General features: G+C 40.4%; 2 protein-coding genes across 3 annotated transcripts in view; both read right to left on the reverse strand.

Annotated features, from left to right (window-relative positions):
• abca4a (ATP-binding cassette, sub-family A (ABC1), member 4a) overlaps positions 1–20399 on the reverse strand; it is a 33144-nt gene extending 12745 nt beyond the window's left edge. Inside the window, exons 1-20 of the mRNA XM_042400229.1 lie at positions 20322–20399; positions 19466–19559; positions 19170–19311; positions 18740–18879; positions 16805–16932; positions 15319–15516; positions 12633–12722; positions 10825–11059; positions 10031–10170; positions 7244–7360; positions 6619–6816; positions 4670–4875; positions 4412–4588; positions 3861–4083; positions 2341–2562; positions 1905–2109; positions 1607–1684; positions 1213–1410; positions 322–499; positions 45–176 (exon numbers count right to left, since the gene is read on the reverse strand). Of these exons, the coding sequence (XP_042256163.1) occupies positions 45–176; positions 322–499; positions 1213–1410; positions 1607–1684; positions 1905–2109; positions 2341–2562; positions 3861–4083; positions 4412–4588; positions 4670–4875; positions 6619–6816; positions 7244–7360; positions 10031–10170; positions 10825–11059; positions 12633–12722; positions 15319–15516; positions 16805–16932; positions 18740–18879; positions 19170–19311; positions 19466–19559; positions 20322–20387 (3167 nt within the window). The 5' untranslated portion in view covers positions 20388–20399. The remainder of the gene's footprint in view (positions 1–44; positions 177–321; positions 500–1212; positions 1411–1606; positions 1685–1904; positions 2110–2340; positions 2563–3860; positions 4084–4411; positions 4589–4669; positions 4876–6618; positions 6817–7243; positions 7361–10030; positions 10171–10824; positions 11060–12632; positions 12723–15318; positions 15517–16804; positions 16933–18739; positions 18880–19169; positions 19312–19465; positions 19560–20321) is intronic.
• A 993-nt stretch (positions 20400–21392) lies between these two features.
• The window catches only part of arhgap29a (Rho GTPase activating protein 29a), a 35477-nt gene continuing 29889 nt past the window's right edge, over positions 21393–26980 (reverse strand). For both annotated transcript variants that reach the window (XM_042399669.1, XM_042399670.1), the window contains 7 exons: positions 26683–26846; positions 25360–25548; positions 24912–25049; positions 24352–24587; positions 23858–24161; positions 23572–23680; positions 21393–23394 (listed from right to left, as the gene is read on the reverse strand). In XM_042399669.1, the coding sequence (XP_042255603.1) occupies positions 22397–23394; positions 23572–23680; positions 23858–24161; positions 24352–24587; positions 24912–25049; positions 25360–25548; positions 26683–26846 (2138 nt within the window). In that variant the 3' untranslated portion in view covers positions 21393–22396. The remainder of the gene's footprint in view (positions 23395–23571; positions 23681–23857; positions 24162–24351; positions 24588–24911; positions 25050–25359; positions 25549–26682; positions 26847–26980) is intronic.

Genomic DNA, 26980 nt, shown 5'->3' on the forward strand with positions numbered 1-26980 from the left:
GTTCATAAAACATGTTGTGACAATGTGTGTGGAAAGTTACATACTGCTGAAAAAGGATGTTGTGTTGAGGGCACATTCCCAGAGACAGACGGATGGTGTCCATGTCGGTGCGGATGTCTTTGCCATAAATGGTGGCTGTGCCTGAGGTGGGAGGGAACATGCCAGTCAAGATAGACCTGAGGGAGAGAGACAAAGAGAGAAATAAGAGGAGTCAAACATGTTCCTCTGTGCAATTCAATTGGAGAGAATTTGACTTTGACTTTGGCATTCATCATGTGGGTGTGTGAGTATGCTTGCATGTACAGCATCTGGGTTACATACATGGTGGTGGTCTTCCCAGCGCCATTGTGGCCCAGAAAGGCAGTAATCTGGCTCTCATAGAAGCTGAGGCTGAGGCCATCCACTGCCGGGCTGGAGCTACCTCCAAACACCTTGACCAGGTCCTGGATACAGACACCCTTCACCAGGTCAGCTGGCTCTGCCTCAAAGAATGACTGCCCTGCAAAGTCAAGACAATCACATACAGTATACTATGTTAGTATAATACTGCTTCTGTACTGTTTCTTCTGTACATTCAATAGTACTTCAGATAACATAGAAATATTCTGGTCAATAATGAGTCATCCTTGAAACACAGAAACAAAGGCGTAATAAAATCCACCATGGAAAGAATGTCTGGCAAGTAAACAAAGCAACAGAAGGATTATCAAAAAGTTGAACCAAATTTCAATTAAAAAGGTGACTAACATATCAACATCTCATATCACTCTCTCTTTTCGGAAAGCGACAAGTGTGAAAGGTACATAAATGAGATCAGGGGATTGGAATGTAAAGAAAACAGTTTCTATGACTTATTAACTAAGCATGGAAGTGAGGAGGTAAGAGTGTGTGTGTTCACATATGCCAGCAAGTGCAAACATACACAAGGGCATTGAGCTCCCACACAATGAATAGGACTGGGAGAGAGTCAAAGTGAGAGTTAAGGGGACGGCAGGAGAGAGAGAGAGTTAGCAACTGTTAGCTTCGAGAAATATTTCTTCAGTTCAAGTCCAGTTGTTCTTCACATATCAGACGCTGTAGCTGTAATGTGTGATGATGTAAGTTACAAAGTAAAAGTGTGCCAGTTGTAAATTGCACTTTTCTGTTCTCCGCACAACTTTAAATTCTGATGAAAGACATCAGGATCAAACAATAAAAACCAAACTATTATACCATCTTTCTCCTGGTTTTCCTGCCCCAGCTTCTCACGCTGATCCTGGTGTTCACATGAGGCCGTCTCCTCCAGAATTTTGGGTTTCTCCTGGTTTTTCTCCTCGTTTTGGTTTTCCTCCTCATCTTTTTTCTGCTGCTCTCCCTGCTCCTTGTTTGCCAGGTTATCAAAGCCTTTTTTATCCAACTCCAGCTTGTTGTCTTTGGAGACAAAAAAGAACCCACTGTATAACAGACCTCAGACTTTTATCGGTGTGTTAAGTCACTGGATAACACACACACTATTGCTATTTTAAAAACAGCAATCACACATATATGTTTTTGCGCACAATATATCCTCTTTTAGGATAAATATCTCCCTATGTTGTTACAGTAATGTAAATGACGATAAGCTTACCTGAAGCTGGAGCCACAGTGTTGAGCCAATAACATGGCAGGAAGGGGAAATAAAATGGTCGGCTAATTCCATACTGTCCTGTAATGGAAAGGAAAGAAAGGCACCTGAGCTGCAGTAAATATGGAAAAAAGTCAAAATGATATTTGTTTTTATGGGAAATAGCCAAGTTGGGATTTTTCATCAATTATCATTCTATATCTAACACACATACATGATCTGTAAAAGTGTAAAAGTAATATGCCAGTATCCACCAGGTCATTCTATATGGCTAAAGTGTGTGTCTCTCTAACACACTGACCAGGGAAGACGTTGTCCAGGTACCAGGCCAGAACAGCATAAAGCACAGTGTCCAGGCCCATCATGCAGATGGAGGTGAGGAAGGAGAACTCATCCCCCTCCAGAGGACTGGTCTGGATGTTGTCCCACTGCAGACCCAGACCCTGTTCTTCATACCGCGACAGGTACTCTGTCCCAAAGCCAAACGCCACTTGGGACAGCAAACTCTGAAGGAGGAGGAGGCATGAGAGGTTTACTAATGGTTCTAACTCTCTTTAAAAATTCAATACATTTGTAATTTTGTTTTTTATTATTAGAACTTTTTATGTGTCTTTGTTGTGTCTAAACTTTTATCCTTATTCTTAGGAATTCTTATCCATAGGGAGATTTAATCCAACATTAGAATTGTCTTTTGTCCCTCTTGTTGGAGGGAGGAGATGCTGAGATGAGACACCCACCGCCAGGATCTTCATGTCTTTAGTGATGCGATCCTGCCAGGCGAAGCAGAAGATGTGCGGGAGGTAAAGGGTGAAGTAAACGATGCCGCAGCAGGCTGCAGCCAGGTTGGCCTGGTTGAAGAAGACACTGAGAAGGAAGCACTGCATGATGGTGGCCGTGGTGAAGGTGAGCAGAAAGAGGAAGAGGATGAGGGGGTCGCTGTAGTTTAGTACCCTTCCTCCCTGCAGGCCAGAGATGGAGAGAAACATGCAGGGAGATGTTTACAAGTTCAGTGAATACCAAACATAGGTTGTCCTCATATAAATGCTTCTTTTAAAAAATCATTTGGCAGAAGGAAGTGAAAGAAAAACACTCAAAAAAACTGATTTGATTGCTTTGGAGCAAGTTGCTATGGATACACTGGTTAATCGCTTAAATGTTGCTTTTCCTTTCAAATTCCAGACTGATGATAAAACAAGACAGTATATCATGTATCTGGATAGCTTATATATATATATAATCCTAAAAATTCACAAAACATCCAGTTCCAGGACACCACATTTTTACAATCAAATGGCAACAATCTACAGTAGTACCCGAATTTTCATTATCGATTAATCTATTTTCTCGATAAATCAACTAGTTGTTTGGTCCACAAAATGTCCAAAAATGGTGAAAGATGTTGAAAGACTGAAGAAACCAGAAAATATTCATATAAGAAGGCTGGAATCAGAACATTTTGTTGTTGTTTTTTCTTAAAATGACTCAAAACAATAAATCCATGATCAAAATGACTATTAATTTAATAGTTCTCAACTAATCGATTAATTGTTGCAGCTCTAATTTACAATGTGTATTTTGCATTTCAATCAGACTTAAAATTCGGTCTATTTGGTGTCTTTGGAAATGTTGTGATCTTAAACAAAATGTAAAAGTAGTTTTTAGTCAACTTTAAGGGAAATAAGAACTAATGAACACAAAATTAGTGACATGAAATACAGATACACTTTTCTCACATTATTTGGATCATCTTGGTATAAAACATACATGTAAAAGGTTTACACAAACCTTCCACTAGAGGTCACAACAGCCCACTGTAATATGTCAGCCGAGCTGCTGGCTGACTACATGAAAAGGACCTCTGACTTTTACATGGTACAAGTGTTAATCATTGACAAGCCCATTCCTGCGAAGTTGACATTATTCCCATGATGTCATGACATTCACAGTTATTTCATTAATGATTTGTAAGTATGCAGTCAGTGAGGCCCCTAACACTAATTCATTATTCAAGATACAAGATCTGATAATGCTTCACAGTAAAACTGGTGATATCTTAACATTTATATCCAGAGAAGTTAACATGATCAGAGAAACACTGAATTAATCATTAAGACTCATTAGGCGGATTAAGTGTCTCCACAAGTGGAATTGCGGCAAGACAATGAATGGCAAAAAATTCCACCTGCCAAAACATAACATGTATTAGACAAATAAGATGACAAATGAATGAGACGCATTTCAGTAAATTTTTCCGCACCATGATGATGGCAGTGAGGAGAGCGGTGCTGGTGCCCATCATGAGGAAGCTGTCAATAAACCAGGTGGACCAGATGACGCCATTAGTGACCCCCATGGCCTTCAGGGTCTCCTTGAGGCGGAGTTCCTTCTCTAGAACAATACTTTTGACAATCATGGACACAGAGTAGACCCAGGCCAGTACCATGAAGATGGGAAAACAGCGGTTCAATGTCAGCATGAAGCTTGGAGAAGAGAGAGGAGAAATAAGATGAGATAAAATAAAAAACTAGAAGTAAGTAAATTAGTGTAGTTGCCATACAGAAAGTGGTGAATGTTTTGGATTCTTTCATCTCTGTAAAATGTGACAGAAATTACTTGAGTATCATTTAAATTTATAAAAACTAATATTATAAAATCCGCAGGAGATTTTATGGAGACTAATTAAAATCCTCCCTGCAATTCTTGTACAGTTAGAATCAAATTTCCAGACACATTCCTGGATCTCATCAGTTTATGGTTCCTGATCACTGATCACAACTGTGTCTGTCTGTATGTGTGTGTTTCACTCACAGATCATCCACATAACAAGGGTAGGGCATCTGCTGTAGGTAAACACCCAGTGGCCACTCCTTTCCTGTCTGTGTCTTGATGATTGCATGCTCTATTATGTCCTGGAGGTATGCAAAGCCACCCCAAACATAGCGGAGATCATCCATGGGATCAGCTCTGGGGCCTGGGTCCCAATACCTGAACAAAACACACATACTAAGTCTCTAAGTTTATCATTATTGCACTAAACCCATCATTGCACTCCTCTTTGATTCTAACCTGTCTTTGACCTTATTGGTGCGCTCCACTGTATCAATATCCATACGGATCTTGAATTTTACATGAGGCGGGACATTGTTGGTCCAGGGATACATATTTACGAAGACAAGGCCTGCCCAGAGCTTGCTGTCCTCCAGTAGGTCCAGGGCCCGATGAGTGACGGCGTCCTCGTCAGGCAGAGGTACAAATTTATCCAGGATCACACACTAGGGGAGAGAGGATGAACAACGCAGGGAACAGCCATATAAAAGGCCTGATCTTAGACCAGGGTAACTCCTGGGTGTCAGATGAACATCATCCAAACAGCATTTCACAGGTAGAGTTTAACAGAACTGCATTGGACTGCAACTGCATTTAAAAAATGACTGCATCACTAGAAACACATTTTAGACTTTGGTGATTACTAGTTTCACACAGTGAAGCATAGCATAGCATGGCATAGCATAACTGTTTCCATAGAGGTGAACAATACAGCGATCAAAAGTCCTGCAGTTCTTAAATAGTTTTATATTTCTATCTGCTAATGTATTTTCAATTAATCAGACTTAAAAGAAAAGAAGACCTCAACATGCCTTCTTTTTAAGTCTTTGGTCTTAGAATTTAGCTGAACAAAGGGTCAGTATGTTTTTTTTTAAATGTGAGAAAGGCCAGCGATGCCAGTGTTGGCTTGAGTCAGTATGATCCACATTTCCAGTGACACTTCACCAGTGGCTGTCTATTCCCCGCAAAGCGTGTCTGATATAGCCATTCACTGTAGGCTAATGCAAATAGGGAGGGCCTTGGTCCAAGAGAAAACAGTCCAAAACAACTATTTACCCCTGAGATCCCATGCACACATACCCTCCCAAACCTATATTACACACTGGCGATTTGCTGGCAAACACAGACACGCATTCAAAATACATGCATATATGCATTTCCAGGCGCAAAATACATTAAACATGCACAACAAGTGAGTCAAATTTCAAAGACCATCCCTTAATCTGCCAAAGCAGTCACCTGCTAACACTACTGGCCCACTGTGTGGCGTGATACGCATGCATGCCACCAACGTGCAGCCAAGAGGCCTTCAAGCCCACGGTCATTGTTGTTGCTTTATAAAGGATGGTGGACGGAGTGACAGCTGTATCTAATCGGCCTCAGTCGTTCCCACTCTCCCTGTCACACTGAAGTGCTGTAAGCTTCAACTTGGACAAAAACAAAGAGCACCAACCATCCACCCAGCCATGCCCCCAGGTGCCCCCCGTGTCACCCCCCAGCGCGATAGGCCTCTCATCCCGATTAGCCTTCGCAGGGAAAGGGGTGATTTGAACTTTGTTTCAAATGCATTGGCCCACTTAAATGTGGAGGGCCCTCACAAGAGAAGGTTCATGATGTTTTGGGGTTGTTTTTTTTTACCCTCCACTCCATCAGCAGTAAACAAAAGAGACTCGACAGCTAGTGTGTTGCTCTGGCTCTCGCCCACCTGGGTAGACTTCCATGTCTCTGGACAGGGGACAAATTAAAGAGCCTTAGACAGCTTATCTAAATGCTCACATCACGTCCAGAGTGGTACTGACCAGGACAACCAGGGTATTGAAATCAGCATGTGACAGGACCTGCGCGCAATTGGATTATTTCGTGAATAGGCTTGTCCTAGAACTTGACATTTCAGGTGAAGTGAAATGTAAAGAAACTATCTGCATTCTTAAAGTCAAGGTCCAATAGAACAAAAAGGTTAAAGAAAAAGTTAGCAAAAAAATCCTGACACCTTATTTTCATCTGGAAATGTGGAGCCCCCTTTTGACTAGTCAGTATAATTATATACACATTTCCCAAAATCCAGACAGTGGAATTTGCGAGGCAAATAAATTTCACCTCCACCAAGATGAAGGACATGCTAAAAGGAGATACTGCGATGCTCCTACTCTACAGTACACTGGACAAACAAAACCACGATGCCCACTCACGTCTCCATATTGATTGAGCATCCGAATGACCCGGTCAGTGAGGTTGAAGATGTCCCGCCAGTCAAAATCAGGCAGGTCAGCTGGACGGTCCTCTGGTGGGCCGTTATACAGGAAGTTGAGGATGTGTTTGGAGGAGAATGGCGCCTCCTCTAAACTCCTGTCAATGAAATCCATCACTGATGGATTGCAGATAGTGTCCTAAAACAAAAAAGGAAATAGGGGAATAACCTTAATATAGCCTGTTGTTTTTTTTTCCTATCAAGAGCAAGAGGACATTGCTGAGACACCAGTAGACAATAAACAGTCCACAACAGGTAAACAAAGAAGAAAAAGGAAAGGAAATAATGGAGGATGCAGACAGTGACATATACCGTGTTAAAGAGAGAAGGATGGATGGAAAAGGGAAAGAGATGGCATATTTTGGTGAGATAAGGTTTTATATTCAAGCAGGAAACTTTGTGAACTCCTGAGACCTCAGCGAAAAATACCAGCACGGAAAAGATCAGGATGAAATAACAACAACATCATTAATCACCTCATTCAAAGGGACATATGGCTGGCATTGGATGGCAACAAGAAGGCAGGTAATCATCGTTATACTGATGACACTGTATTGTTGTCCTACCCGGATCATCTTGATCTGGATTCCATCTTGGAAGAAAGCCCAGATCTGTGGAGCCACTTCCTCCCAGGCCCTCCCCATCATCCTCAGCCTCTCCAGCTCCTCAAATGTAGTGTTTGCCTACAGGAGAGATGGAAATGTGTGGGTGTGTGTGTGTGTGTGTGTGTGTGTGTGTGTGTGTGTGTGTGTGTGTGTGTGTGTGTGTGTGTGTGTGTGTGTGTGTGTGTGTGTCAAGATTAGAAGGACAGGAAATTATTCTCCAAAATAAACACGCACAACTATTCTCACCAATTCTCACATCTGCACACACATGCTAATACACTTATTTTGCACATATGTGTAGAAGAAATTAACATGTTGGGGAGAATATGGAGTCAACACGTGCATATGTGTACAAAACACTCAGAAAGTCAAACACACACACTGTCACAGTTCTCCTAATCTCCCGCTACATACCATTCCCACATTAAACTCCCTGCGAAAACAGGCTTTGCAAAGACAACACACACATTCTCACACAAAGAATTCCCGCGGGCCCTGTTCAGATAACCAGCAACTGTGCAACAAATGCACTCGGTGCCAAATCGTCAAATATTTACTGCACGCTTATCGTTAAAACCCTGGATGTGTGTGGGTACAGTGCTTTGTGTGGCGAATACCAAAGGCTGGCTATTTCAGTATTCAGTCATGTGCAGTGGGGGATGAAAGCGCTCAAGAGTACACCCAATTAAACGCCTTCCTCTTGTGTGTGTCTGATTTTGGGTGACAATGGGGACAATGGAGCCGGGGTGACAATGGAGGCCGTTGGTGACAACTGGCCGAATGCATTCAGCCTGCCCAGTGAATCCCAGTCAGGTTCCCACAAGTGAGCGCTTCCTCATTCCCCGAGGCAGTTTAAAACAGCAAGCAAAAGCAGGAGGAGGTTTGGGCGGGGGTCCTTAAGGTAATTTCTACAGCGAGGGATCCCGTGGCTGTCGATACTGCAGATACGTGATGTTCTGTATGGGGCTGCAACTAACGATTATTTTAATTATCGATGAATCTGCCAATTATTTTCTTGATTAGGCTAGTTATCGTTTCGTCTATGAAATGATCTGAAATGTTAAAAAATATAGAAAAAATGGCATTCACAATTTCTCAGAGGCCACAGAGATGGCTTCAATTTCTTGCTTGTCTGACTAAATCTAAAATGTTAAGATATTCAATTAACTGTCGTATATGAAAAGGAAAACAGCAGATCTTCACATTTTAGAGGCTTGAAAAATGACTTAATTTTCTGACAATTGATTTATTGGTTAATTGACTCATTGAAGCTCTAGTTCTGCATATGTAGGCATAATATGCCTACATATGCAGTAGTAAATCTAATGTCGCAACAAAGTGGAAACTTGTAGCAAGTTCATTTCCACAAGTACTAAGTACTAAACTTAATGAAACACTTCAGATGCATGTTTGCTCTTATGTAAGGTGGTGATAAACACATCAAGTAGTCTGCAAATATTTCCGGCGAAACTACCTGCTGAGCTAAACATGAGATACCTGAATAAATACACCCATATCTACAGTATGTTTCATAGCCAAAGATCACTATTGCAGTCATCAAAATGGTGAACTCCCTGATACTCTGTAAATGAATACAAGACATATGCAGTGTTATAAATATATGATATGTGATTTAGCCTCTTGATTTATGGCAATGACAGGGTCCAACTTCCAGAGTAACATTATGTAAGAGTACCAGCACACATACAGCTACAGTATACTTGTTAAGTTGTTGGATAATAATATGAAAAGGATTTGAAGATGAATCATTTAAATTATCTTTTGTTTTTACAGTGTTGTGTTTCTGCCATTTCTTAGTAGTATTTCACTTTTGAATATATATCAAAGACTTCTGTGTCGCTCCAGTTTCTGTTGAGCCACAACATAAAAGAGCAGTGATAGCAGGATGCAGATAAGACCCACACAGTTCAACGTTACACAAGAGCAGTCACATAAAGCACTACAACATATATTTAAATGCGTGGTGCTTCATGTGGAGTTTCTTATGAAATAAACATGACAAAGTTGAGAGCATGACAACAAAGAGCCTGTTGAGGCCATGTTGCTGGTCTTGTAAAGTAATGGATTAACCTCTTTGGCCATTACTTTCTTGGTGCAATTAAGATCCCAATCTGTGGGAAGAGGAAAACAAAGAGGGCATTAAAGGTCAGAGAAGAGGAAACACGAGTGTGTGTCTCTCTTTGTGTGTGATCACACGTCTTTAAGGACAGACTCTGGTGCTTACATAACGCTGAAAAGGCCATGGCGCCAGTAGACTGTGTGGTAGTCACCACAGCCGATCGGCTTGTGTTCCTCCATTGCAACCAAGCCATCCATGACTGCTGCCCCCCTGAAGGGCTTTCACCAACACGTATCTACATCTAGATACAAAGGCTTGGACATGACATGAGGAAAGCTGATCCCCTTTTGAGGGAAAACGCATTGTTCCTTGCAGTGTGCTTGCCTACTCCAAAGAAAATCGCAGATATGGATGTCATTGAGTAATGTTAGGTGGTAATCTGTGAAATCTTCTTTATTTGTATTTATTCTTTATTTCTCCTACATATTTGAGTATTTATAGGTTCCACTGTTTTCCTGCTATTTACTTATTCCAAATAACCCCTGAAACTGAAATGACTTCCTACCAAACTTGCCTAGCAAAATGATTCATCCAGTGTCCAGTTGAACTATCTTCTCATCTATCTTAAATGTATTAAACTAAACTGCCACCTGCTCAATGATGCTTACGTTTCGTATGATCTTTCTGGCAGCTGGTGAGTCCGGAGCATAGAGGATCCGTCCCATCAGCATGGGCTTGACAGAGTTCCACACAATCCTGGAGACAGGATTGGACTCCAGTTCTCTCATCAGATCATTGCAGAAAGGAGCTGGAAGGCAAGATTATATGTTATATACTGCATACATTCTATTGCAAAATAAGACAAGTAAGATAAACAAACCAGACAACATTGTCAATTTTCCTGTCAAACATACCACGCATGCTATAATTTTGCAAGCACTTATAGGAGAATAATTGGAGAGTACTGCATATCAAAAAAACAACTGTATATATTGTTTTCATGCCCATTCAGCATGTATCAAATCATGTGAAGATTGAATGAAATGTGTAGGAGAAAATGAGAATAAATTGTTCATTTATAAACCAAACAAACTGGAAAAATACAAACAGTGAATCATCCTGAACAAAGGAATTCAGAGAAATGGAAAAAGTTTGCTTCTATTTGTCATGAGCCAGAAAGTAAGATCCAAAAAGATCTTGAGGGATGACCAAATGGTGATGCAGCTGGAAAAGAATGTGCCCTTGAACTTAACTGGTTCTTTTTGGCCTTTCCACCAAATTTTTTGGGATGTTTCATGCTGTCAGTTACTGACTTTCTGAGTAATAATCTTAACTGCTTTACGAAAACATCTCAGAAAATTATTTCAATACATCAGTCAATATTTTCCTATGATTGATACATTTGTTATGCATACCGTCCAAAATAGTTTGTGCCCTGTGTTACCTGATATGTTCTACTCACTGGTGCTGTTGTCGTATGTGTAGCGGTCCTGTGCCCTGCCGCTGCTGATGCCCAGGAAGGCTTTGTAGTTATTATCCTCATACCAGTTAAAGGAGGTGACTCTGGAGAAAGCCCCCTCAGTGTAGCCACATACCAGGCTGGAGGCAGCGGCCATCACCTGCCTGAAGGACAGATTGTCCTGGAAGAGAGGAGTCATGACCTGGAGGAGCTCCTTGGAACTATTCCTCTGGAACAACTGTGGGGCGGATAAGATAACACAAGGAAAACAGGGCTGAAGTGAAAACAGAGATGACGCCAGCTTTTAGATGTAATATAACAGCAATCATTTTGGGTGTCCAGGGTTTCATAAGTAAAAGTCTATTCATTTTCTCATATACACTGTGACTGGCAGTGGGAACTTTTCCACTTGTATAATCAGTAGGCTACTGTATAATAAACAATATGCAACTGCACTGAAAAAATTGATGGATTAAAAAGTCAAAATTTCTAATTTTAGTCAACTGCATCTCCCAAAACGAACAATTTACTATATAACTGACCATAACAAACCCTGTTACATGTAAATTATCAAGGAGATTACAATTTACAGGATATGTTATCTACAAAAGACAAAAGAGGATTTTTTTTGAAATACAGTCAACACATATAATAAAGTCTTTCCCATTCCCGTTGGACCCAACTGTACCTGCAGTCTTTTTTTTATATTTTCACAAAAGACAGTCTCTCTACCTGTTGTCACTGTCCAGTGAAAACCATGTGTCTGGGAATTCTGAGATTTTTAATTTTTTGATCAATTGAGGGATTATGTGTTCCTTTATGAGTTCAAAAAAGTCTCCTACTTCTTAAGCTAAATAAACCATGGATCTGAAAAATGCATTGTCATAATGTCAAAAACGGGGCTGTTTTTCTTAGTTTATAAAAAGCTGACATTTTGGGGAGATGTGGTTTTCACAGGACAGCAATGCTATGCTACCTTGAACTATAAATGTGTTCTACTTGCAACGTATTGGATTTTTTTAGGCCTTGTTTTGTTACACATTTTTATTTTACAAATGGAACCTTTGATCTGATACAAAGGTGGGGTATGAGTGAGTTTTCTGTCTCGACTGTCTGTGGTCTTGACAGAGACAAGAGTCTCGCCAACAGGATGTCGGACCGTCAGCTACACTGAGTGTCGCATGGAAACATACATAACAAACATAACAGTATTTTAGGGCACACATGTACACTGAATGTTCAAAATACAGGTACACTACAAATTACATGGCTGCACAAACTAAATCCGACTGTTCATCCTAACTTTAAGTCACACTTGCTACTGAACTGATCCACTGCATATAACTTATCTACTAATGACTGAGCTAATGTTTACTAAACCAAGCAAGAAGACAGTTCACAGAAGTGAAAATTATAGTTAAACTGATGAAAGTAATCTGAGAAAAACAATAAGAATGAGCATAGACTTTATGTCAGTGAGAGAAAGACACACAAATACTAACAAATCATTTAATCACCACTGATGTTCAACTTTTTCCATTAACTTTCATGTCTGAAGGCTTCACCTGCTCTTTCAGCGTCACTGCTGTTTCCATTGGGATGGTCCCATAATGATGATGTATCTGTTTTTGAGGCAAAAGAAGCCTGTTCTGGATTTAGCCTTCCTCATACGCACTAAATGATATCCCCTTACTGTCTGTGTTTACGTAAAAACTCAGGCAAGAGGAAGCAACTGTTTCCTGACAGCTAAAAATAGCAGGCGGTGAACTTTTGAATGGAGCTGGACTGGGGCCGCGTGAGCCATGCCTCACCTCTCGCAGTTTGTCCGAGGAGGCAGAGACGACCCGTACCCAGAAGTGAATGTCAATGCCTTCGGAGTGGTTGTCCAGCACACGAGGAAGCTAGAGAGAAACATACAGGCGTTGTTTTAATGTGAATACTTAAATATATTTTTCACTCCTACTAAGTGAAAACATAACTGCTGATCAATTGTATTTTGTCTCTCAGAATTAACATCATATTTCCCATAAACCCAAGATATTACTGGCACCACATAGTTTGTTTTGAAGAGCAAGAAGGATAAGAACTGATAATGTCCCTTGGTAACAGCCAATATGCAGTCTGACCAGGCAACATATATGAAGTTAAAAGTATCCAGATTGATATTGATGATAAACAGCTTGTGTTATAAACAGTGGGAAAATTAGGTGATAAAATCTACAGAGAAATATACCTGAAAAGACTGCCTTCATCATTCATATATGTGATTCCCCCACAGCAGAGCCTTATAATTGCTGAGCACTGCTTTCTCTTGAGTGTTTGCTGGTTTGCTCAGAGATCTTCCAGCCAGCTCACAACACAATAGGCTAAAGGTTCAGGAAGCAGCACGAGGCCAAGACACAGAACTGCCAGAGGAGACATCCTTCCTCTCTGACATTTCTGTCTATCTCAGTGAGTGTGTGTGTGAAAGAGGGAGAGAGTGTGTGATCGGACTAAAATGGATTTCTGAAGTCTAGTAGGGAAACTAAACAGCTCCAAATTATGTGTATAGAAGAACTTTTTGCAGCAGAGACAGACAGACAGACTGACAGGCAAATAGTCCCGTGTGATTGCGCCTGGATGAAGATGAGGCAAAGGGCAGCCATTGTTGCCTTTAGTCTCATTGTGGCCCGTGTTTACTCTCGATGCCTTGTGATTACTGAAGAGAGGAGTGTCTCTTCACTAAGCTAATTACAGAAAGAGGGCAAGTCTGCCTGCTCAGCTAATGCGTACGGCTGTTTCACAAGTTCTCTGCTCCACTCCTACTCAACCTATTTGAAGCGTGTTGGCAGAGCTGCAGCCCGCTCTTAACGCTCTTCAGTCTTCAGTGCAAAATTCAGCTTTTTGCAGATAAATGCAGTAAGGCCCTGCTGAAAGGCCTTCCAATGTCAATTCAGTTTTTGGAGGTCTTTTTTTTGAAGTTTTCAAATGTAGTCTCTAGTTTGTATGCTGTATTCAGACATTATATTCAGATATTATAATATACACACAATAAATAGCAAATAACTTGAACTTGGCCTGCATTTTCTTCAGTATTTGCATCTTATTGTTATTGTTATCTGTTATTTCTAAGATTAGGAGAATATATTTATTCTAAATTTAATCTAAAGTTGTGAGAAAATAAATGCTGTTTCCTTTCAAACACCAGGAGTTACTGACTGATGTTTTTTCAGCCCTTGTATCTATGTATTGATTGTATTTTTCATTCGTAGAAAAGATTATAGATGCTTATTTACAATATATAAAATTAAATTACTCTGCATACAATCCTTTATCTACAACATGTATAGTCACGAGTGCAACAGTCACTGCAGGGTAATATAATAATTACCACTGTTCCACCCTTTAAAAAAAAAAAAAAAAAATTGTCAGTTGAAAATCATCTCTAATATAAACAACTGTCTTTTTGCAACATAGTGTTTTTTATGACTAGAGAATGATGCAATGTACGCAAGTTTATCTACACAGACAACAAAGGCAACTTGCATTTCCCTGAGAAGTGTTTCTCCCAACCTATGAGTCAGAGACCTCATAAAAATGCTAACAGTCATTTATCCGTCGTGTCTGTGTCTTGTTCGAGCTTGTTAAGTTTTGATCCACACGTGCGTCGTGAAACTTCTAATGTGAAGAAAGACATAAGCTGCAACCAGGAGCTAAAAAAACAGAATGCACAGAATAAGAGAGACATCTGTCTGATGCTGAGCTGAAGCTGTATGATGACTGGAGCCACTACATCACTGCACTGCCTGTGTTTTGCACAGTCAGGGTGTAATAAACAGGGCTGTTAAACTGTAGTCCATGAAAACATATTGTTGTCATTAACCTAAATAAGTTACCCAATATACATGCTGTGATATTTCAATTTATAAGGTTTGCAATGATTTTCATGGATCAGTTACACAATTTGAAAAAAATCTCTTCATTAAAGTAACTTGACAGCTGCATTAAAGTATGAATTAATGACGCGCACGATGTGGCTATAGGTTTCCACTTATATAACATTACTTGATAACTATTTTGCAAGTGTCACATCCTGCCAAACCCTTTATTGCTGTATGCCATCTTAATCTCAGCTCATTCAGCCTTCAGTTGGCTCAGCTGTGTCTGACTGAGCGCTTCAAGATTGATGCAACTAAATGAATAAACATGGAAACCTCCCAAATGGGACTCATCCAACCACAACTCTATAACTCTTCCAAATGCAAATGTGTGCATGTAACTAATTTATAATAATGGTTCTATAAGCTTTACACTGTCAGGACTACAATGGATGGATTAAAAGAGTCGAACTGGAACTGTTATGAACAGTGTGTAAATGTGGAGAAAGGGCTCCCAGTATGACAATGGCAGAATAGAGGTATTTTTAATGGTAAACCATTAGATGAGCTCAGCAGTTGCAATCCCTTTATAGTAACATCCTTATCAGTCCTCTAAATCCCAGGATAAACCAACACTTACCAGCCGGAAGAGCTTGAAAAAGTCGACATTGGCGTAGAATTTGTCCTCGATGATCTGCAGCCGCTGTGGGGTAAGGATGCACATGGCGTTGCGAACAGCATAGAGTCCTCTGCGGCTGGGGAAAATAAGGAATCGCTCTAGCAGGTTCAGGTTGCAGGCGATGTCCTTTAAATGCAAGTCTGGGACCCCAAAGGCAAACTGGAATAAAATGGACAGGACATGTTCGGGTGATTTCAAAACAGAACCTCAGGATTTAGATACTGATGTCATTGCACTGCGATGTCTTAAGGTCAGTAGTTTCTCTTCTGTTTCCTGAATCTAAATGGCTTCCAAATCAAAGAGAACACTGAATGACAATTTTCAAAACACTGCAACTCAAGTAAAACACACTTCGACATATAGTTTATATTTTGTGTGTATCATGCATTTGGAATACTCTACCTATGGAAATGATGAAGTGTGCTGCAGACAGCGCTTTTAAAAATCAAAATATGGTTAAAATCTACTCAGATATGTACTCATGAATTACATTTTTTATTGATTAACTCATGTTTTATATCTGTCGCATTGTATTGTTTGTTTCAGATTGTTAGGTCAAAGAGTGAAGTGTTTTATCCATTTGTCAATTTTAAGTTGAGCTGGAACTACGGGTGCAAATTAGCTGTTGAGCTAACCCTAGCACATTTAAGTTGATGTTATTAAAATGCCTGTGTTGATTAATGTGCACTGTCCCCTACAAATAAATACATACATTTCCTTTACACTTTCATAATGTATATTGTGCCTCTACTCTAACATATGGCTTTTATATTATGAGGTGATGTTAAGTGGAAACTCTAAACAGCTCATAGATGTGTTTGTATTCATCTGTCTATAAGTAGAAGTGTCCGGCTTTAACCTTCTTGTGTAATGCATGCTGGGAAGCGAGTATAGAAAGTTGCATTCATCTTAAAACTTGTAAGTTCAAATGATGACTCCTCACATCATTGTCAGGCAGTGACCAAACTGAAGGACAGCATCCAACAACCTGCCCGCTGTTTAGCCACACAGGTGAAATGATTCAGCGAATGTTTGAAACCTCAGGAGGAAGAGGAGGGTGTCTGTCGATACCAGCTGGCCACATACAGTATGTCTGAATAAAGTGGCATGCATGCATGTATGCATGTTTTGCTGTATTAAGATTGCCAAAGGGAGATTTCTTCCAGGTGTTTTTCATCCTGAATAACTAATAGCACTGAAACAGATACAACACTAGGCAAAAGTTTGGACATACCGTCCCATTCACTTGAATAAGAATGTTTGTCCAAACTTTTGACTGGTATTGTTTATTCATCATACTGCATGTCAGCTCCTTAAATGCCAAAATGTCAAAATGAATGTGGTATTTATTTATTCATGTTAAAATGATACACAGTGTACAGACCCTTGGCCGTTCAACCCTATTGTGTTTTTGTGTTTTTATGCATGTGTGTGAGTGTCTGTGTACCTGTTCAGGCCTGATTTGAGCATTGACTAGCTGATACACCACAGACTCTGTCAGAGGAATGTCTCTCAGCAGGAATGATGTCAGAGTTTCATCGTCTTTTAGGATAGTCTCCACCTTTACTCCTCGGCCTGCACAGAGAGAGAGGCAGTTCATGTGAATGAAAAGCCACAGACTGATCCAGTTAGAACAAAAGCAGACCACTACTGTCACCAAAATGACGTTTTACATAACCTCTTGTCTTCTGAGCTCCACAAAGCACACTCTATTGTTTTCATTTTTTTATTATATATTTATGTGCTGTGGAGGTTACTGACTATGCAATGTCTACCAGGATGTGATTTATTAAGCCTCATTTTGAGTCAGGCACTGGATAAACTGGAAAAATACAGATTCCTAGTGCCACATATTTTCGACAAGTTGTGACAAATCTGCCGCATTAAAAGGACAGGATTGTAGAATGAAGACACCCCACCTCTGCATTGTGTCATTATTTCCTGTGGCCTGTCTGTGCTTGAATATTTTGCTTTGATAAGCAACATGTTGGTGTGGCCGCAATCCAGGTTCAACCCTAGATTAAGCTGCCTTGGGAAGAAGTTCTCATGGCACCCGCCACAAAGAAACCAAAAATCAAAAAAAGGAGAGAAGATTGGGAAAATATTGATTTCAGGAGCCCATAGGATATAAGAAATGGGCCTAGAAAAGTCCTGAAAGCATGTTTCTTGCCAAGATGGCAAAACGTGTCTGCTTTAGATTAGAAATCTTTCATTAATGTGTTATATCATTGAGTTTCTAGGAGCATTTGTCATCAGCAGCATCAAGTGGCTTCTATCTTGAATTTCTTTTTCATGCTAAAAAATATGTTCATTTCAGGATATCCACCACTGGACCATCACTGGCCATCAGACAAAAGGCCTCTCTTTTTGGCTACATGGGGTACATACACCTGATGGACCTATGGACACACGTGCATGCACACATTAATGGGACATGCACACACACAACTTGCTCATAATCAAGGGTCTCACATATGAAATGAACATCCACTCAAACAATTGCCATTTTCTGTTTCATATGACCAGTCATGAGGAGTATATTTCATCAATTACATAACTTGTTTCTCAACATGATTCAATTTTCCTTCCTGGGGCTCATGGGAACTTGAGCCCTGGTGGAATGTGGATCTGTATCTCTGTTAGCTCTGTTAGTCCATTTCCATATTTCACTATGAGAGCGGCAGCATGAAGAGCAGCCAGACGTAACCATCCACAAGCTGGAATGCACTTAGCTTCATTCCACTCCCATCATAAAGATTTATTTTGCCAGCAGGGTAACATACTGTATATACAACACAGATGTGTATGTATATGTTGATATGAATAGAGAATTGTTAGCATGGTGTCCCTTGAGATGGGACCAGTGGTTTTTGATCTCTCATGGGGCACGTGAATTGCTTTCCCACTAAATAAATAACACACTGGTGGAGACAGAAAGCAGCTTACGTTACGGGCCTTTCTTAAACCCATGTGATGTAATCCTGTTACACTTTACAGATACACAGACAGGCTGATGGGAAAAAGTGTGTTGCAAGAGGTACATTGTGAATTCATAACAAGAAGTAGCCACCTTGTTGGTTGCCTGTTTTGTTCACTTGCTTGTGTTTTCAATTGCTATTAAAGCTGCAGCACAAATAAGACTTGTCCATCCCACACGATTAGCTCACCAAAACTGTAAATGTTTCATGATATCTTTGACATCTTTGAGAAAGTACCGGGAAACAAACTCATCTTCTTCAGACATATCATTTAAACATCAGACTGAAAATTGCACTACATTACAGGATTTTAACCATGATTCCCAACTCATCAGACCAACCTGACTGACCATGGTTGACAATGACGTTTTTGCAATATGTTGATGAAAGCTTGTAGCACTGACCTAAGACCTGTTCAGGACGAGTCTGCAGGGTGTCCATGAAGTTGCTCATGGAATTCAGTTCCCTCCAGAGGCGCTCAAGCTGCAGAAATTCTGGGTCACTAAAAAGAAGCTCCTGAGCATCCGAATAGAAGCGAGCCAATCTGAGGAGCAAGTTCAATAACAGGTTACACACATTTAGTCTTGTTTCCCTGTAAATATATTCAGAGAGGAGAAGGCGCAGATTAACAGCATATATTGTATAGTCACATATGAATGCATCCACACAATGAGGCTTGGAAACAGTAAAACATCACCAGTAATCATCAATCAACACATTCTTTTTGACCTCATTGCATAATTCTGCCCTTTCGTCTTAGATCTAATGTTTCCTAGGAATTCAACACCTCTTGCCTAAAATGATCTCCCACTACCAGCCCAGGGTGGTGCTCACATGGAGTTGTTGTAGTTGGACACCAGGCCAGGGGATTCACCGCGGGTGGGATACTGGAAACAAGGGTTGTTGGCATTACAGAAGATTCCCTGGATCCATGGCAAGACACCCGTGGAGGGCATGGCCTTGTTGGGGAAGTGGCCTGAGGTAAGGAGATGCTGTTGGCTTTCAGTGCTTAAACAAGTCATTAATCAACATTTATGAATAGGACTCCATAGACCACAGAGGATACTGTATTTCTGTCTCTGTGGATTGAAAAGCTAGTGGTATTTTCTAACAAAGAGTTCTTTGCTTACATTCATGTTGACGGTAGAGTGGGTTCACTCTTCTTAGCCACACTAGTCCCATGAACAGAATAACAGGCCACATGATTTCCATGAAGAAACGCACCTGGTTGGAAAGTTTAAATACACAACAGCAACTTTCTAAATGTGCATTTTATTCTAAATGGTGTTTGAAAGCAGTCATTTGTTTACCAGATGTTAACTTAAGTCTTTGGTGTATAAAAGTGTGCAAAAAAAGTAAACTTCCAGACAGTATACAAACTGGTGCAATAGGCCAACAATGCACCAGCACTATGTTCTTACTCAGGCGATAGTGAATGCTACTATACATTACAATCAATTTAATATTATATTAATGATTTCTTAGTATCTGGCCCATCAAATTATCAAAGTCTGCAACCCTGCAAATTTCATATTCAGTTGGATGCTTTAAAAATGATTAGTTACTTTATTTTTTGTTTAGTTACTGTATATATTGTGCAGACAGTAAAACCCTTTAATGCTATTTTTGTATTTTAAATATTTAAATAAAATGACTTGACTTGAATTAACAATATACCTTCAGAAAAAATTAGCTAATAACTCTACCTCAGAAATAAATCAGAAAATCTGATTTAGCTAACATGTTAGATACAAATAATCACATTAAGCTGTCAGGAAATGGCAGCAGTGGAGTAGTTCTTTTGCTGAGATATTTGACAATGTATTGTACAAATATAGATGACAGAAATATGGGTGCTATGACTCAGAATAATACGCCTTTAAAGTTGGTATCATCGGCATAAAATGACACTTAAAGGCATTTTGGCTACCAGCACCCCTCACAGGGATAAATGTAGTGTGTAAATGATAGATGAGAGGATTTTACCCTCTGCCTCCTGCGGATGGTCCAGTTCTTCCACAGCAGGAGTTTGACCTGTGTTCCTGCCCCCATGGCTCCTCCTTTTCACCCCTGCAGGGGCTGGCACCAGCCTACAAGCCTGTATTCAACCAGTCCACAGTACTCTTATCAACTACATAAAGCCACCGCATACTTGACAAAAACATTCATTAACTTTAAAAATAATTTGCATTTAATTTAGCAGATGAACAGCCATGTACATCACAGAGGCGTCCGTCCATTCATCCAGTGAGTGCCCTATGTGAAGGCTAGCAACAGCTCTGTAATGAGGTTAATGAGCTCAAGACACTTCACATGGTCAGCGTAACTATTATAAACCTTTCCACCATCTATAAACATGCTCTCAGTACTAGTCATGGTTACTTCCACCAGCAAACAACTCTGAACATGGTCCATACCTGGTGTATGAAACAAAATTACCTTTACAATTACAGAACAATTTTAGGGCTACTATATGACTAATTATATATACTTAAGTCTAAATTTCAAAACATAGCTGTTGTCCAGTGTAACATATCACTTACCTCAGAAGAACACTTGCACTGAAGATTGATATCTAATGAATACAGCATAACACCACATATTCTACCGAGTGCTCCTTGGGGTTGCAAACACAGCTAGTTTCCAGACCTTGTGAATAGTTAAGCAGATTGATTTAATCTCCTTTCTCAGTGCTGGGAGACTGCTAACGCCTCTCATCCATTTGTAGAGGCCTTCATGACCTAACCACCTGGCCTCCGTTGCATATAATCCTACCACTGTTATAATCCTTCCTCTGTTAAGGAATAAATATGTAAATTTTAATTAAAAAGAACTAGAGTTCTCTAAAAATTCACAGGCCATCATACTGCTTAGTAAAAGCCAAAATCAGATTACTGTGTTAAATGGATCAAGCTTTTTGTCATAAACAAGAGATGAACATTGCATAACTTCTAGTATCATAGGAATAAGTCTTCTTTGTTAAATTAAGTTGTTGCAGGTTTTTAAAAAAATTGCAGGAAACAAGAAAACAGACCATCATGGTTGGAAGTTGTCAGATATATTTTAATAAGTTACAAAAGGGTGTTTGTTTTCATGTACCTGTTTTTTACATTGAACTCTTCAACATTCTGTCAACCGTGTAGATTACCATGAAAAACAGATACCATTTAAATAAATGATGCGCTTCCTATTACTTACAAAGAACCTGTAAGGTTTAGGTCATTAATAAAACTATTTCAGTTGTAAAAAGAAAAAAAAACAGCTTTGGCTATCAAGAAATGGTATATTGAAGTAAGAAAGATAATGCCATGATTGAATCCAATGGCATTTCTAAAAGCTTTTCAGATCAGTGTAAGTTGACACAATACATGTTCAACAGTATAAAAACAAGTGGATGTATACCCTTTGCAACTGGCGCTTCATAGCATTGCCGAATGCCAATACAGATACCCCGTACAGCATGTGACAAAAGTCATTACATTGCTTTATACACAAGTTATTAGCAAAATGATTAATTATAGCCTATGTGTAACAGTTTAAAACATTCTGACTCACAGTAAGTAGAAACACAACTCAGAAAAGATTTGTGGAAGAGTATTGATGTCAGATAAGTGCACCAAACTTTTTTTTTTCATTGTTGTGGCTACATGCATTATTGTAACGATTCAAATATAGCTTTTTGGTATATAAACATACATAGATAGTGAGTCTGTAAGAACGTTATACAAAATATTCAAACAAAACGTAATTGCACAGTTTCAAAAAGAATTATAAATATTCCGACCTGGTGTCAGGGTGTACTGAGCAAGTGATTGGTAAATGAAATATTGGTGAATCGTGTTAAAAAATATACAGTATTTCAAGTGCATCCTGTTTGTCTTTTGAGGACCAAAGGTACATTACTTCTCCACACAGTGCCCATAAATCATAGTACATCTAGTCATTTTCTTTGCAGAGTCAATGCAGATGTTTCTTATTCTTTCTCTAATAGAATATATGGCACATTCAAGCACCATGTCTTTCATCTGTGATGGCCCAAGATGCTATGGGCATCAAGAGGATCACACAAAATGAGCCTCTCGGTGTTCTACCTCTTGGAGGCGTCTGGGCCTTAGTCTCTGGTACACTGGTTTGGCCTGGTTTGGGCCCAGTTCCTCAGGGCTAGGGCTGGGAGACTGAGACATGGCTGCCTGCTCAGCCTCAATGTCCTCCTCAAGAGGCTCATCTACAGACACCTCTATCTCAATCCCTAATTCCTCATCCTCCTCCTCCTCCTCCTCCTCCTCCTCCTCCTCATCCTCCTCCTCCTCCTCCTCTTCTTCTTCCTCATCTTCTTCCTCAGCACTGTTGGCTAACACACAGTCCTGCAGCGCTTTGGTTTTGCTCCCTGATGGGGGCTTGTAGAAAGTTCCAGGGGGAGGCTGGAGAGTCCTGGGAGGCCTGAAAGCTGTTGTGACAGGGTTGTACTTTGTTACATTGTCCTCCCTTCTTAAAGTCCTGCTGGGTCGCACTGCGACAGTGTAAGGTCTGTTGGGGTAGATGGTGCTAATAGAGCTCCCGGAAGTTCCAAGGGAGAAGTTTGATGATACTGGTACAGAAGCTGATAAGTTGCTGGCATCCACTGCTGTGCTTTCTGTGGACGAACTGGATACGATTCTTACTGTTCTGGAAACAACATCATGGTGCTTGTACTGTTTGTCCCAAGTTCTGCGCAACGTCTGGGTGTCAATAAATGTACTCCGGTAATGTGTCCCTGCTCGCAATTTTGTTTTCTCACTTTCATCCACCTCTTCAATGGACTGGTTGCAACTGCCTCCTCTCCTGTCATCTTCGTCAATGCTGTTCCGGCTGTTATTCTCGTCCACTTGGCCTCGGTTGAGGATCCGCTCTGCTGGCATGCTAACCGGCCGCGAGGAGAGTTTGCTGCGAGGATGTCGAAGTTGCACCCTGGTGATGGTGATATGCTGAGAGCGACAGAGCCCTCGCTCACCAGGTTTTGGACCCTCAGGGACACTCGATGACAAAACCCCATTGAAGGCCTCTGAATCCACATCATCAACTTTAAATAAAGAGGGAAACAAGATATTAAACATAAACATATTGACAAGTAAAACAAGTGTGTACTTAAGAAACTGTCTTATATAATACCCAACAAAAAATACTGTATTTCTGGACTATGAATAACAGGGGGATGAATTATATTTCTTTGATTATCTGGCTTTGTAAAAATACTGACCAGGTTCATAGTCACTTCCATCGAGGCTTGGCGTGGTCTCCTGAACCTCCGCCAACAAATGGGAAGAAGGAATTATGGAGGAATGCCTCTTATACACCTTAGAGCTCTGCTGTAATGGTAAGATGGAAAAGGACAGAAAACAAAGGATCAATGTACCACTTTATGTTCCATGAGAATTTCACAACTGTACGATATTAACAAAACAATCTATTTTTAGCATGAAAACAAGTAAAAGCACTGTGTTCAAGAGAGAATACGTCATTTTCTGTTATGCCTCTCGCCTTACCTCCTTAATGTCTCCCAGCGACTTAGAGTGCCTGCTCAGCTGCCGCTCCTTCTCCTGTTGGGTGAGGCGGGGGTGGGCATCGACCTCCGTGGGTGAAGTGCCACACAGGGGACTGAGTGGGGTGTCAAAGATCATCTGGTAGTGTCTGATGAGGAGCTCCACAATGAGTGCCTGATAGGGGTAATCCACCAGAGAGGAAAGGGACACTTCCGCATCCGCCTGTCTTGGCTTGATCAGTGTTGGGCCAAAGATGATACCCAGGTTGCTCGCTGTCATCTTATTCTCCTCTGATTGCTCTGTCACCCTAGAGAAGAAGGAAAAGGAGGAAAAGACTAATTAATACTAAAATGATCACTTATGAACTGTTTAAAGCCATTTTTTCTGTACTGAATGCTTCACTGAGATTCTGTCTACGAATAAGATTCACATTCCTACTTGTAAAAAGACAAGCCGCACAAATCAATTACACACTGAGCAGTAGCAGTAGTGCCTACCGGTGCAGATGCTCTATGAGGAACTGCAGTGTCTTGTAATGAGCAGGTGGCAGCTGCCTCAGCAGATCCTTGATCTTGAAGAGGACCCGGTTGAGTTCCACACTGACCTGGGCTGGGGTCACTGGAGTGGGACTGAGCCGAAAGGCCTCCAGTTCCTCCAGGATGATGCTCTGGCTTTCCTTGGCCAAGCCGATGAAGTCATTATAGTAGCGGAACAGGATGAGAGGCTCTGGAAGCTGCAAAGGAAAGTGTGGAGGGAAAAAAAGAGTAAGTAAAACAAATGAAACAAAGAAGCTGATAATAAACAGAGCACCAAAATATGTAAGTAAATAGACAAGTGGGACAGAATTAGAAATGAGATAAGCAATTATGGGATAAGAGGTGGGAGATATGTACCAAAAATAAACAAAGACAAACAAATACAACTACTGTGGTTTTGTTCCCGTAAAACACACTTTTAACCATGTCCTGTCCTTGTTTTTGCTGGCTTTGTACAGGTGCCTAAACACTGTAAGTTGTCTTCCTATGTTGTTAAAGATAAACCTTCAACAGCAGCCTACCTGTCTCAGGTAGAGTTTGAGTACGTTGCTGATGTCATGGGGGTAAAGCTCAGAGAGCTCCACCAGGTCCTTGCCATTCTCAAACGCTTGGCACAACTTCTCTACCCGTGACTTGGCACCGTTCACACGGTAGATCCCCTTCACAGCACAAAAACAAAATGCATTCAACACAGGAAAATTAGATGCATTTCCTGGATTACTATGGTGAATGTGGGTAAGCACAGGACAGCTGCAGGATTATTAAAAGGATACACCAAAAAAACATTTAAAAAAATAAAAATATTTACAGAAAATACATGCAAAATTATTTGGTTTTAAAGAAGGAACCTTATTAGCATTTATTTTCTATCAAACATCCATCTGGTAGAGGTAATTAAACTCTAGTGATCTAGCAATAATAATTTTATGGTTAAAATGCTGAACATCTATCATATTTGACTGAAAATACCTTGATGTTGAGCGCTCTGTTCTCTATTTCCGATGTACACTTCCGTATGATGAAGGGGATGCTGTCCTGGCTGTTCTTAGCTGCCTGCGTAAAGTCGATGCCAAAGAGGTGTAGCCTCCCCTGGAGCTTCTTATGGCCACACTGGATGGCCAGGGTTTCCAGACACTTCTTATGGCAAGCTAACGAACACTGCACACAAGTTGACACAATCAGTATCTCAGTAATTAAGTTCAACATTTTTCAACGCACAGCTGACAGACAGGGATTAAATTGAAACTGTGTTTTCCCTGTTGGACATTTTGAGTGTTATGGTAGCAGAAGCTAGCAGAAGAGGAATTGCAGCAAAACATGTGATCCTACAAACACACACTTACTTGGACTATGTAAGTAAGTAATACTACTATATAAGAGAGGAAAATATCCCATGACCCCATTCAAATCTCTTGTTAGAGCTGCATGTTTTTAAGAGCCACAGTGACAAATGTAACACACATAAAGTTTTAATAGACTATTTAATACTGAAACTTAATTCATTCAAGGCTTTCAGATTATTAAGGGACCCATGGACACGGCTGTTTCTACATCTCTCCTACTAAACCCATTCAAACCATTAAATCCAGCTGGTTCAAGCTTTTTACAGCTTGGGCACAAAAATATGCACTCACAAAAGAAGCTTTTTTGTTAACTACCCCTTGAATTGACACAAAAAAGCCAACAAATAAAGCTTCACCTCTTGTAACCCCTTGAACCAAATCCAGGGAATGATTCCAACACACTGCGGAGTTGCATTCTTGTGTCAGTTGCTTGTCAATGCGTCTACCAGCTTACATAACCAATTTTTAAAAATGTTTCCATGAAACATTTTTTATTGTTTTGTTCTGTGTACAGTATCTAATAAATATGGAAAGAAACTGGATCTAAAATAAACAGCGGGGGGGCACAGGGGTGATGGAAGGGACTCCTCAGAAGTTGAACAAAAGGTCCTCAGTTTCCACTGCCCACTCCCCCAACTGAGACCAGTTGGTGGATTTGGTCTCTGAGGGGAGCTTGTGGCCAGTTTCAACTTTTCCCTTTATTCAAATATTTTGATGAGGGGAGAGGTGGTGTCTCGCTTTTGTTTTTGTTTGATTTCTGCTCACCATGAGTGATAAAGAAGCTGTTATGAAACTTTGGCAATGTTCATCTTGGAACTTGTAATGCTCTAAATGCTGTGGGCACACTGCTTTCACTAAAGCTCCAAATAGAGGGTTATGGTTGGGTTGCATTTTCATTCTATTAGATCTAAAAAAAAAGATGATATAAAAGAAAAGAAACCAAGGTTACCTCCTCGCACTCTGCTCCATGAAACACCACGAGGCCATCGCATTCTCGACACTTTGAGGGCGCTCGAAGTTTCCTCAACTTGTGGGTTTGAGCAGCCTTGGACATCTGTGTGTTTCTAAAGGGACCTGGAGAGCTGGCTGTCTCTATTACCATCTCACTTAAACCTGCAGAGTAGAAAAAGAGAAAGAAGTTACAATTAAGTATGAATAAGAGAGTACTCCAAATGAACTTCCTGGGAGACAAATGCTGGAAAAAGTATGCACAGTAAATAAATGGGTACTTCAAGAACTAACAGGTC

The sequence above is a fragment of the Thunnus maccoyii genome, chromosome 21 (genome assembly GCF_910596095.1).
Source record: "Thunnus maccoyii chromosome 21, fThuMac1.1, whole genome shotgun sequence".
In the NCBI taxonomy this organism is placed as follows: Eukaryota; Metazoa; Chordata; class Actinopteri; order Scombriformes; family Scombridae; genus Thunnus; species Thunnus maccoyii.